Source organism: Equus quagga, unplaced genomic scaffold (genome assembly GCF_021613505.1).
Source record: "Equus quagga isolate Etosha38 unplaced genomic scaffold, UCLA_HA_Equagga_1.0 160956_RagTag, whole genome shotgun sequence".
Taxonomy (NCBI): Eukaryota; Metazoa; Chordata; class Mammalia; order Perissodactyla; family Equidae; genus Equus; species Equus quagga.
The window spans coordinates 15,777-28,060 of NW_025797130.1; the positions used below are offsets into that span (position 1 = coordinate 15,777).

Consider the following 12,284-nt stretch of genomic DNA (forward strand, 5'->3'; position numbering starts at 1 on the left):
GTGGCCCATTGCTAAGTGGGGTTGGCTCACCAAGAATCCCAGCATCTGTCTCACCAGGAGAAATCAGGGTACACTGAGCTCCTTTGACATCTGTTCAAGGTTAAGTGCACCTTAGACCAACTTTGTCAAAATATTCAGCTTGACAAGCTTCCATGCAGCCTCTTTTCATTATTTGAGAAATAAGCCAACTCTCCATTTCTTGTTCTCTGCAGGTGCATCCTAATCGTGGGATGTGGTTACAATGGAAAGCTGCCCAAATGGAAACTTCTCAGAACATGGCACAGGGGCAGGGACAATCTTATCGGCAACCTTTCTGTTTGGGGTTAGGATAATGGGTGACGTTTGGAGGCTGATAAGGCAGGTTTCCCGAGGACTTGTGCTGTATATAAGGAGCAGCTCCTTCCTCTGCTATACGCCTTCCACCCTTCTTCCCTTCTCTGGAGACTTGGGACCCAGGAAGAACCATGAAGTGGCTGCTGCTGCTCAGCTTGGTGGCGCTCTCTGAGTGCCTTATCTACAAGTGAGTCTGGGGGACAAAAGGCATGAAGAACAGCTTCCAAGGAGCTGCTTCCCTTCACTGCCTGTCACCCTGTCTTCTTTTCCTCCCTTATTTTTCTTCTTCCATTCTTCCTTCATACAACTGCTTCCTGTGTTCCCTCAACTTGAGTCTCCTTTCTTGTCTCTCTCTCTGCCCTTTTGTGGAGGCAGTCCTGTAGATGTGGTTAACAGCCCCAGTCCTCAAGTCCAGTGCGGCTTTGGTTCCCAGCTCCATCACTGGGCCAGGCGACTTTGGGCAACCACTGAACCTCTTTGAAACAGGGTAGAAAAAATGGGAGCATCTGCCCTCTTGACTTCCTTCCTTCTTTCTCTCTTGGACAAGCTTCCTTTACCTTCAGGGCCTTCCACAGCACCCCATGAGTAGGCTCCTTCCCCAATTATACTTCCTCCTCCAAACCATCCCATTTGCAAATGCTCTGCCACAGGGTTCCACTTGTCAAAAAGAAGTCCTTGAGGCAGAACCTGCGCGAGAATGGCCTGCTGGAGGACTTCCTCAAGCAGCATCCCCGCAACCCAGCCAGCAAGTACTTCCCCAAGGAGGCCGCCACCTTGGCGGACACCCAGCCCCTGGAGAACTACATGGATGTGAGTGCAGGGCAGGTGGTGTGGGGGTGCAGCTCCGAGGACTTGGCTCAGAGGAGAGAGGAGGTGTCAGGGGTCATGGAAGCTTGACCAGGCTCTAAGCCCCAAGGAAGTAACCCAGGGGTCTGCTCCCTGGATCTCAGAGGCACAGGAAAGGCAGGAAATCTGACAGTCAGAGACGTTGCTCTCTTTCATTTGTTCGTTCATTCATTCATTCAGTGTTTATAGATGAAGAGCACCTTCTTATGTGCCAGGCACCGTGCTGGGCCCTGGGAAAGCAGCAGGGAACAAAACCAGGCACAGCCCTTACCCTATGGGGCTCCCAGTCTAGTAGGGAGAGACCATCATCACTGAGCATCACCATCAATGCAAAGTACAGCCAGACTGAGGGCTATGCAGTGAAGGTGACACTGTGAGAGGGTGGCAGGTGGCGGGCAGGGACACCTCTCTGGGGTAATGAAGGAGAAGCAGGGGTTGGAGAGGACAGAAAAGAGTCCCAGAGAGCAGGACAGCTTCTGCCAGCCCCTGAGACAGCAGGGAGCAGAGTGCATTTGAAGAAAGGAGGCCAGTGTTCAGGGAGAACAGAGAGGGAGGGAGGCGCAGAGTGAGGCCTGTGGGGTCGGTGGGTGGAGCCAGATCAGAGTCTCTGATGAGGTCTGTGTTCTCATGGCCACTGAATCATCTTAACCAGGGGGGTTGACACGATCAGTGTGGAGTTTCAGGAAGCTGGCTGACTCTTCCATTTGGGACCCAATGGCAACACCCTGCCCTGTGGTAGATATTGTGTGTCACCTGTGTGAGGGCACAGGGTCAACAATAGGAAGCACTGTTGCCTGTGGTTAAGAACTTAGCCTGTGAAATCTGCCAGACCTGGTGCGAATCTGGACTCTAATGGTTCCGAGCCACGTGACCTTCAGCAAGTCATTTAAATTCTTAGAGCGAGCCCCAGTTTGCTCGTCTGTCAAACAGCACCCCAGATATCTACCACCAGAGGGTTGTTGTGAGTAACTAACAAAGTAATGGCTTTTTGGAGGCTTAGCACAGGGCCTGGCTCTTGGTAAGAGCCTGGTAAAGTCAGTCCATTTATTCACTTAACAAATATTTATGAAGCATCTCCTATGTGCCAGAGGCTCTGTGCACGGAGGTAAGGAAACAGTGATGAAGAAGCCAAGTTCCTGGAGCTTTATTATAGAAGAGAAGGCAAATAAGACACAAATAAATAAGTATGCAAGATAATGTCATGTATTGACAAGAGATGAAAAGAAAACTCAATTAGTTAGACTAATGGAAAGAAGAAGAATTGAGGAAGGGCAAATTTACATGAAGTGGTCAGGGAGGGCCTCTTGGTGGAGGTGATCTTTGACTAGAGCTCTGAATGATTAAAGAGAAGGAGCAGACCAAGGAAAGGTCCAGAAGAAAGATTTTCCTTGTGTAGGCATAGCAAGTGCAAAGGCCCTGGGATGGGAACGAGCTTGTCATCATCAAAGAAGAGCCAGACCAGCGTGGCTAGACCTGCTGGCAAGGGAGACAGGGCTGCCACTAAGAATAAAAATCCTGACAAAAAAAAAAAAAAAAAAAGCCCTTTCTCAAAACCCACTGTACACACCTTGATTTAGGAACAAGATATCTCCAGCGGTTTCCATCTTTACCTGACTTCTTTATCTCCTGATCGACATTTTACTGAATCAGCATTTCAGCATTTACTCTGCTGGCTGCTATCAGGTTACCTATTGTCCTCTGAGACGGTGTGTTCTCTGGAATGGCACGACTAAGACATTCAGGAGGAGAGCTGAAGAGGGGACAGCAGATTCTTATTAGCTGTTGATGGTGCTTAGAAGAAACAGACAGAGGGTAACAGGGATGCAATCAGGGAAGACGTCAAGGAGGAGGGGAGGCGAGGCTGTGCTTTGAAGGATGGATGCACTGGACAGGGAGAGAAAGGCAAGGAGAGCAGTGAGGGTGGGGAGCTGAGGGGAAGCCCCACGAGGTCCTGCTCCCTGGGGAGTCCCAGGATGGGGAGTGACCTGTGCTGTCCCCACCCCGCAGGAGGCGTACTTCGGCACCATCAGCATCGGAACTCCCCCTCAGGAGTTCACTGTCATCTTTGACACCGGCTCCTCCAACCTGTGGGTGCCCTCGACCTACTGCTCCAGTCTTGCCTGCTGTGAGTGCCTGGCCCTGCCCGGGACCCCAGGGCCCGCTCACCTGGGAGCACTGAACACTCAGGGGCTTCTAATAGATCCAATTTCAAGCCTGCTGGAGCCCCTCAGGGATTCTCTCTGCAAGCATATCTTGAGTAGCTACATGCCCAGCACTGGGATTAGGTGCCCTGGGGATAGAGGGTGAATCACACATCGTCCCTGCCCCCAAAGGGATTCAGTCCAATGGCAGATAGCAGCTCTCCTGAACAACCACAGCCCAGGGGACCCAAAGGGTCTTGGGGCTAAAGGGCTACAGGAGAGACAGCAGGGTCAAGAGCTTCACAAACAAAGTGATTCAAAAGCATGACTGAGGAGAACCATGATCTCACTTTTAAAAGAAAAATCATTGGTTTTCTAAGGAAGAGAGTTTGTCATTGGGAGTCATGGACAGTGTTTCCAGTTCCTTCCTCTGTCAGCTTTTTAACCTGACTTTTAATTCAGTGGAGGGGCCCCTGGAATCCTCCCCTTCATAATTTGAGCTGTAGCATTGTAAAGCTGTGACCGTGACATTGTAGCTGTGTCATGGGCTGTTCGCAGTGTGCTGTGAATGGGCTCCTGCCATGGGCAGCCGTGGGCTCGCTCTGCTCAGTGTTTTCCTGGGGTCCTTAGGAGGACTGTGGGGTTGGCTGGGGACCTTCCATCAGGCAGTCGGTGCCAACTGGTCCAACCAGGCAGGAACATAACCTGGAGATGTTTGGGCTCCAACATATGGGGAAAGGGCACCTTTCCACTCCAAAGCCCCACCCCAAACCAAGGCAGCACCCCCAGAAAGACATCACTGGCCACGATTCTTGCTTGGGTTTTGAGGTTGATGATGTCACTTCTTGTCCTCCCAGCCGACCACAACCGCTTCAATCCTGAGGATTCCTCCACCTACCGGGCTACCAGTGAGTCGGTCTCCATCACCTACGGTACCGGGAGCATGACAGGCGTCCTTGGATACGACACTGTCAGGGTGGGTGCCTGCTGGCACACCACCTCTTCCTGCTCAGCCCTAGGGCCAGCTTCTGGGGACCCTGGGGGCCACAATGCACCCCCAGAATAGGCTCATTCCATCAATATGGATCTCAGTGACACCAAAGTAATCTGGCTGGGGGAGGAAGGTGAAGAGGTGGCAGAGATGTCACAGACATTTCTAGGTGTGATAGTAGTGGGTAAGGAGGTGCTACACCTGGAGCTATTAGCTGTCCTCAGCCCGACCCAAGCTGAATACTATGGATTGGGGAGCGAGGTAGGAAAAGGCTTAGTTCTCTTTAAGCACCTCCTTCTCTTTCTCTGCCTTTGGCCTGCTGCCCCTTCCACTTCTAAAGCTTCAAAGCCACCCCCCCTCTTCGGTGTGGCTGGGATCAAGGGCTCTAATTTGCCTGGGGTCTGCTTTGTATCCCATCATTAGACACAGGAACACAAAGGACCCGTGTTTTCTGCAGCAAATTCTCACACCAATTCGCAGACTGTGTCCATCTGGAGATCAGCCACAGTGGTTACTTTCAGCAGAATAAGAAGCATTCCCAGAGACCATCCCTCTCCCCTCCTTCCAGCCCTATGCCCAAGAAGACAAGTCCTACATGAGATGAACCAGGGACACTCTGTGCCCAGGGCTGGTGCCCTGCAGGGCTCAGTCAACACAAGCTGACTGTGGACATCTTGGTCCCCCCCACTCAGGTCGGAGGCATCGAGGACACCAACCAGATCTTCGGCCTGAGCGAGACAGAGCCCGGCTCCTTCCTGTACTACGCTCCCTTTGACGGCATCCTGGGTCTCGCCTACCCCAGCATCTCCGCCTCCGGGGCCACTCCCGTCTTTGACAACATGTGGGACCAGGGTCTGGTTTCCCAAGACCTCTTCTCCGTCTACCTGAGCTCGTAAGTTGGGCAGGGAGGTCACGGTCACCTGACCCAGAGGAGGGCTGTATGGCGCTGGGTGGGGAGAGAGGGTCTCAGTCAGCATGGGATTTGAAAGGTCAGTGTCTAAGGCTTGAGAGGTGTAGCTTTGGAGAGAATGGGGCCAAATCTCTCTCTGATGAAGCATCTTCATTCATCTCATTTACCAGCTGAGTCTTTGTCACCTTAACTTACACAACTCAAATGTCACTAGTCATTTGCTCTCTAGCCCCAGTCCCCTCATCATTGGCCCCCCCAAAGACCACAATTTAAAATGAATCTACTAAAAACAGGGGCCAAAATTCCATAGTGATGAAAAGAAGATTTGATGGAGACATATATCTTAAGCAGTGAAACAAATGATGAACGCAAGATTATGTCATTTGTTAACAAAACCTAGGTTCCAGTTGTGACTATGAGTTAATTCTAAGAATGAATAAAGAATAAACCAGTGTTGGTTTTGGTTGAGTCGAGGTTATGCAGGAATATCTGAGGGTGTCGTCAGTTTCCCGAGGCACTCAGCTTTCCTCTGAGGCTCTCATCCTTCTCTTTTGAAGCCATGGTCATTGTTGATATTATTCTTCAATTGTGAACTCTTGTGCTCTACACTCATTGTGTTGCATTATACTGTCAGATGTTTACAGGAAAGTTGATGTAGGCTGAGGTGAGCAAAATGATTTTTCTGTGGCCAGTACTTTGATGATTCATTTCTTATTATCATCCACATTTGCCTCCCTATCTAACCAGAATCTGCAGAGATTCAGAAACTGAATATTCCGGTAACAAGGAGGAAATCTAAAACATGTGGACTCTTTTATCCTCTTGGTCTCTTAACATTCAAGTCAGCTCCTAAACATCCTCTGCCCTTATGGGACTTAGAGACTTCTTGGGGCCATCTTCTCTCCCCAACTAGATCAGGGCTTCTCGATCTCAGCACTGTGGACATTTTGGACACACAACTCCTTGCTGTGGGGGGCTGTCCTGTGCATTGTAGGATGTTGAGCAGGCTGCATGGCCTCTACATACCAGACACCAGTGGCACTTCCTACCCCAACCCAATCATGGCAATGAAAAATGTCCCCAGACCTTGGCAAATGTCCCCTGGGGGCAAAGCTGCCCCTGGCTGAGAACCAGAGAACTCTACTATCAAGTTCTCAAGAGCAAACGCTGTCCCACATTCACTTCTCTTGAGGTCCCCACAGCAACGAGAGTGAGGGTGTGGTGGAACCACAACACTGGAACCAGAAAGACCTGGGTTCTCATCTTGGTTCTGGCACCCCCAGGCTGTGTGACCTTGGGCACATCGCCTCACTTCTATGAGCCTGAGATTCCTCACTGTCTAGTGGAACCAAGAATAATAGTGTCCACTGTTTGGGTGTTGATGTGAGGATTGAATGAAACCCTGTCCGTCACACTCAGCACAGCTCCTGGCACTGGCAAGAGCCCAGTGAAGGGGATCTCTTAGGACGCCCACAGCAGATGTTCAGTTGAATAAGTGAATTCCTGTCTTTTCCCCCAACTTTCAACAGCGATGACGAGAGTGGCAGTGTGGTGATGTTCGGTGGCATCGATCCTTCCTACTACACTGGAAGCCTGCACTGGGTGCCTGTTTCTAACGAGGGTTACTGGCAGATCACCATGGACAGGTGAGATGGCCGTGGATGGGCACTGTCCTGGCGTGGGCCTCAGATCTCATTTCCTTATAGACTCCTAGTTAACTAAGCTTTCCAGAATCCCCCTGGAACAACCAGCCAGGGAAACGTACCCCAGGAGGAGAAGGTGGAAGTTGGCCAAGCCAGAGAGACGCTGAGAAAGGCCCCTCCCTGGAGGAGGAGAGCTGTCTGGAACCCCAGATGCTCTGCAAGGATGAGACAGCCACTCTCCTTCTGCTCATGGACACGGGATACCAGCATCCCTGAGGACAGCTGGAGACTCAACAGTCCACACGTCTTGGCATTTAGAGGAACTAAGAACTGGCACACGCTCCTCCCACTCCAGGAAAAATGTCACTTTCAGTCTAGGGACAGGGCAAAATGGCTAAGAAGTTGTTTCAGCCCCTTCCTTACCCTCTTCGCCTTCTGGGATACCCCTCCTCCATGCAGCTTCATTCCCCCGCTGTTCCTCCCCCGGCTGGCCTGCTAGGGTGACTCCAGGTTTCCCAGGTGTCAGCAGTTTCCTGGGACTCAAGACTTTCAGTTCTAAAACCAGGACAGTCCTGGGCAAACTGGGACACTCGGTCCGCTCACGTCTGCCCCAGCCGTGCTAAAACTTCCTCAGTTCCTCCCACTTCCACCCCTGCTCCTCTCCTCTCCATCCCTCCTTGCATGCCTTCCCCTCTGCCTTGTGCGTCCTCCTCCAGCTCTTCATCTCCTTGGCCACATTGGGCTGTTTGCTTCCCTGGGAAGCCCTCCCTGGTTGCTCCTTACCTCCAGCACCCTCACCCTGGATTGTGTTTCTGTTCCCCTGTCCTGTACCCTGCTCATGCGGCTCTTCTTCTGTCATAATTTATTTTCCCATATAGACTGTGAGCTCTCTGCAACCAGAAACTGTGAGGTTGCCTCATCTGGAATTTCATCTCCCAGGCCTAGCACAGAGTAGACACTCAGTGAAGATCTGTTGAGTAAATGAATGAATGAGGGCGTGAAGGAGAGAAGCTGAAATTTTATCTATTGGCCAACAGATGGGGAAGAGGGACCCTCTGGGGTGACTTGGTTCCTCCCTGGGCAGATGTTTTCCCTGGAGGCTCAGGGGACCCTCTCTTGCATCTTGCTTTCAGCGTCACTGTGAACAGAGAGTCCATCGCTTGCAGCGGGGGCTGCCAGGCCATTGTTGACACTGGCACCTCTCTGCTGGCTGGCCCAACCTCTGCCATTGACACTATCCAGAGCTACCTTGGGTTCAGCGAGGACTCCTCTGGTGAGGTAAGTGAGACTTGACTGCCCCATTATAGACCGAGGTGGTGGGTCCGCCATGCAGAAGGAAGGCAATCCCTTCCAACCCTCACTCTTTCCAGGGGGTGATCAGCTGCTCATCCATCTACAGCCTGCCTGACATCGTTTTTACCCTCAACGGCGTTGAGTTTCCTCTGCGTCCCAGTGCCTACATCCTAGAGGTAAGGGGCCTCTGGGCCTCCCACCTACATGTGCCCCCATAGAATTTGGACACATATTCCCCCTTTGCATAAGGGAAAGTGCACTTCCACAAGCTGAAGCTGACATCTGCTCTGGACAGCTGCTGGAGAAAAGAATACGTTCAAATTAAACGTGTGAATGAGACTTTGGATGCAGCGTCCCCAAGGGGAAAAGTGTGACAAACAGTGGTGACGTGAAAATAAGATTTCTAGTTGCACCGCTGCATCCTTGCTTTGTTTCTCAATTACCAGCCCATTGATTCTGAGCCAGTTGCAACCTGTTTTTTTCTTTCTTTTTTTTTTTTTGAGGAAGATTAGCCCTGAGCTAACGTCTGTCACCAATCCTCCTCTTTTTGCTGAGGAAGACAGGCCCAGAGCTAAAATCCATGCCTATCTTCCTCTACTTTATATGTAGGATGCCCGCCACAGCATGGCTTCACAAGCAGTACGTAGGTCTACACCCAGGATCCTAACGGGCAAAATGCAGGCACCGAAGCAGAATGTGCGAAATTAACAACTGTGCCACCAAGCCGGCCTCAGTTGTAACCTGTTTTAGCCACAGTTTCTTAGTCTGATGTGCAGTTTTCCTCATGCTCAGAGTGTGGTTGGGGTAGTCACATGATATTGACCATCAATGCTACAAATGGTTGGTTAAATGGTGATCCTAACATCCATAGGGTCAGGGCTTATGGCACCCCTGCTGTCTCTACCAAGTGACAAATCTTTAGTCAAATGAGCCACAGGCCAACTCCTTCTTTCTATGATAATGCAAGTAGAAAACTCCTCTTGCTCAGTGGGTCAATATTATTCAGGAAGTAGTACTGATGTCGAGCTATCCCCCCCTCAAAGAAGTTGATTAATTTGTAGGGGGTCAGCCCTGACCAATGTGGTTTGGGGTGGTGGGTGCAAAGCTCCCCAGGAGATTCTAATGTGCAGCCAAGGTTGTGGGCCAGTGACCTAGTGAATGAAAAGAACTGACAGCTCGCCACTGGAAGGGATCAGAATAATCAGAAAAGGCTGTGTCACCAGGGCTTCCAAAATCCTCCCAGCAGCGAGTTCCCCTAAACCCCTTAGCTCATGCTGACGTCAGGGTTTGTGCATCTGTCAGAAACACTGGACAATGTCTAGTGGTCCCTGGAACCAAGCGCAGTGAACAACTCATACAGGCAGACCCCAGGCAAAGAAGAGCTGAGTCCTCACACACAAGCCAGGAAGCTCCTCCTTGCTTGTGTGCCATGAAGTCGACGATGGTCCTTGATGCGGATACCTCAGCTCCTGTTACCGCTGAGTCTGTTTCCCATCTCTGTTTTTATCCTCCTTTTCTCCAGGAGGATGACAGCTGCATCAGCGGCTTCGAGGGCATGGACCTCGACACCAGCAGCGGAGAGCTCTGGATCCTGGGTGACGTCTTCATCCGCCAGTACTTTACCGTCTTCGACAGAGCCAACAACCAGATCGGCCTGGCTTCTGTGGCCTAAGCCTGAGTCTTTCTGGCCACTTCAAAGGAAGATCTGTCCTCAGTTTCCCCCTTCAAATGTGCATAACTCTCCTGATTGTTCTTCCTGTGGGATCATGGAGGTGGAATTTTGGCTCTGTTCCCTCTCATACCAATAACATAGAATAAAAGCACAATCTTCTGAAGCATGTTTGTAGGGTTACTTCTCTTTGTCCGTATTTCTCCTTCACATCATCAGGGTCAGAACACCACTTTGTGGGGGCAGAAATGACCACTTGGACAGCACAAAACACTGACAGTGGCAGCACACACTTCAGAGTAGAGCCAGGAAGACAAATGGGCCTCAGCAGGTCTGGCTGTGAGCATCGTATAAAGACTTGGGGACCAGAAATGCCAGGCCCGTTGCCTCCTCATAGAATAGGGCCCCTAAGCTCTTGGTTGAAGAAGTCAACTTCTCATTTCTTCCAAAGCCAATAAGAGATAATGAGAAAAGGAAAGAGATCAACTGACATGGCCATTGACGGTGACATCCAGAGTAGGCTATGCAGGTGCTGCTGTCTGTAAAACATGGGCAACAGAGGTGACAGAAGCTGATGCCCTACAGTTGCTGGGCTGCCCTCTGTGGTTACCTGGTTGATCCAGACTAACACCTGAGACCCTGTCAACACTCTGGGTGCAAGACACTGAGCTGATCTATTTCCCTGTTGGTAATTAAAGAGGATGGTTTTCCAGTCCCTGAGGGTTGTGAGATGTGAGGAAGGAACTGAGTGTGTCCATTAGCAAACAGGAACGATTTAGAGCAGAGTTTCTCAGAGTGAGTTTGGTAACAAAATGTTCAATGGAAAATAGAGTTTCAAAATAAGCATGGAGCACGCTGCATTCTAGGCCCTTCCTCAAGGCTCACAAGGCACCTTTCCAACCAAAGGCTCTGAGAAGTCCTGCTGCAAAGTGATCTGGTTCACTGTAACTCAGCCCAGGTGGATCCCAGTTCCTCATGTGCTACTAAATCTATTACAGTCCTGAGCTCCTCAGCGGCCACAGTGGGAAACTTCCCATAGCTCCTGCCTCTGCCGACAGCTGGATCCCAGGCTGCCCTCTGGAGACACAGGCCTGAGGGCTGCAGCTGGGCCCCCACGCTGAGAGGGAGTCACTTTGGGGCACTCAGAACAAGATGGCTTTGGAAATCCTGTGACATCATCTCCCAAGTTGTCATGTATCACTCATACAAATATGAGATGTTGGGGTCGAGAAGGGGTGGGGTGAGCTCCAGCACCCCGTGCCCCAGGTCTCCCAATGTCACTCATGACCTCTCTGGCCCATTTTCCCCAGTTGTACGATCTTTTTGAAACATAAATTTGATCACATCCCTCCCTTGCTTAAAACCTTTAATTAATGCCTTCCAATGGTGCTCGGAATAAAACAATCAATCTTTGGTGTGGCTTCCCAGCACTGCATCCTCTGGTCCCTACTTACCTTCCCTGCCTCATCTTTATCCCTCTCACCCTGAGCTCCCACCACACTGGTCTTCTTCTACCTCAAATACCTAAACTACCTTTCCTCCTCAAGATCTTTGCACACACTGTTCCCTTTGGGTTGCTGTTCCCTTTTTCTACCATCCTGAAGATCTCAGCTTAAATGTCACCTCCCTGTGAGGCCTCCCTGTCCACTCTCTCACAGAGCCCAGCCCTCCTTTCTTTCATGGCACTTGGTACACTGGTATTCATGTATTCATAGGAGCACTTGTTTCAGATCCTCTAGGGCAGCGACTGTGATCATTTAGCTCTTGGAGCCCCTGCAACAGACCAGGGCCTGTCACATAGCAGATGCACAATAAATATTTGTTGGCTGAGTGATGGATTGGAGATGACTTTTTAAAAGGAAAGTGCTAGGATAAGACAAGAGAGTGGATCTGATTTGACTCAGACCATGCTTCAGACAATAGATGGGTCCACTCCCACCCACACTGATGTTCTGCCCAGTCATTTTTGGCCCTGGGACAAACAGGTGCACGCCTCAGTTTTCTGGAGAGGAATTTCATGGTGTCCTGGCTCCTTTGCTTGGTTGGTGTTTCTGACATTTCCTGAGCACCTCCCATGCCTCAGGCAGTGTGTGAGGCCCTGGGGATGCAGACAGGTCTTCCTGGACCCTTCCTGTGCACCTGGTCCTGGCCACACTCTTCCTTCTTCCCTCTTCTCCCCCTACAGCTGCAGCTCATACTCTCCCTCCCAGCCCCTCTCCTGCTACCTCACACCCTGGGATTCCTGGATCCAGACAGAACCTAAAAAGGCTCCCCAATCAACAGGTTATTTTGACTGGAAAACTCTGTGCTAACATATCTACTCTTATACTTCATGCTTTGCTCCACAAGGTAAGATGGATTCACAATCCTCCTCTACAGTCTCAGGCCTCCTCTCCATCCATCTTTCTCCATTTCCTCCAGGCCTCTAGGTCTAAGCTCAGCTCCTCCGTCCTTTCCA

At 50.8% G+C, this 12,284-nt stretch overlaps 1 protein-coding gene across 1 annotated transcript; it reads left to right on the forward strand.

Moving 5' to 3' along the window:
- The first annotated feature begins 464 nt into the window (after positions 1-464).
- Positions 465-9,829, forward strand: LOC124233214 (pepsin A-like). Its single transcript, XM_046650380.1, has 9 exons — positions 465-520; positions 984-1,143; positions 3,187-3,304; positions 4,178-4,296; positions 5,004-5,203; positions 6,751-6,867; positions 7,998-8,142; positions 8,235-8,333; positions 9,680-9,829. The coding sequence occupies exons 1-9, from the start codon at positions 465-467 to the stop codon at positions 9,827-9,829; spliced, it is 1,164 nt and encodes a 387-aa protein (XP_046506336.1).
- Positions 9,830-12,284: the final 2,455 nt, after the last annotated feature.

What these genes read in the sequence shown, in the direction of transcription:
- LOC124233214 (XM_046650380.1), top strand. Translation starts at nt 465, where the DNA reads ATGAAGTGGCTGCTGCTGCTCAGCTTGGTGGCGCTCTCTGAGTGCCTT. An exon ending in TTGGATACGACACTGTCAGG is followed by an intron (nt 4,297 to 5,003) that starts GTGGGTGCCTGC and finishes CCCCCCACTCAG; the next exon opens with GTCGGAGGCATCGAGGACAC. An exon ending in TTCTCCGTCTACCTGAGCTC is followed by an intron (nt 5,204 to 6,750) that starts GTAAGTTGGGCA and finishes AACTTTCAACAG; the next exon opens with CGATGACGAGAGTGGCAGTG.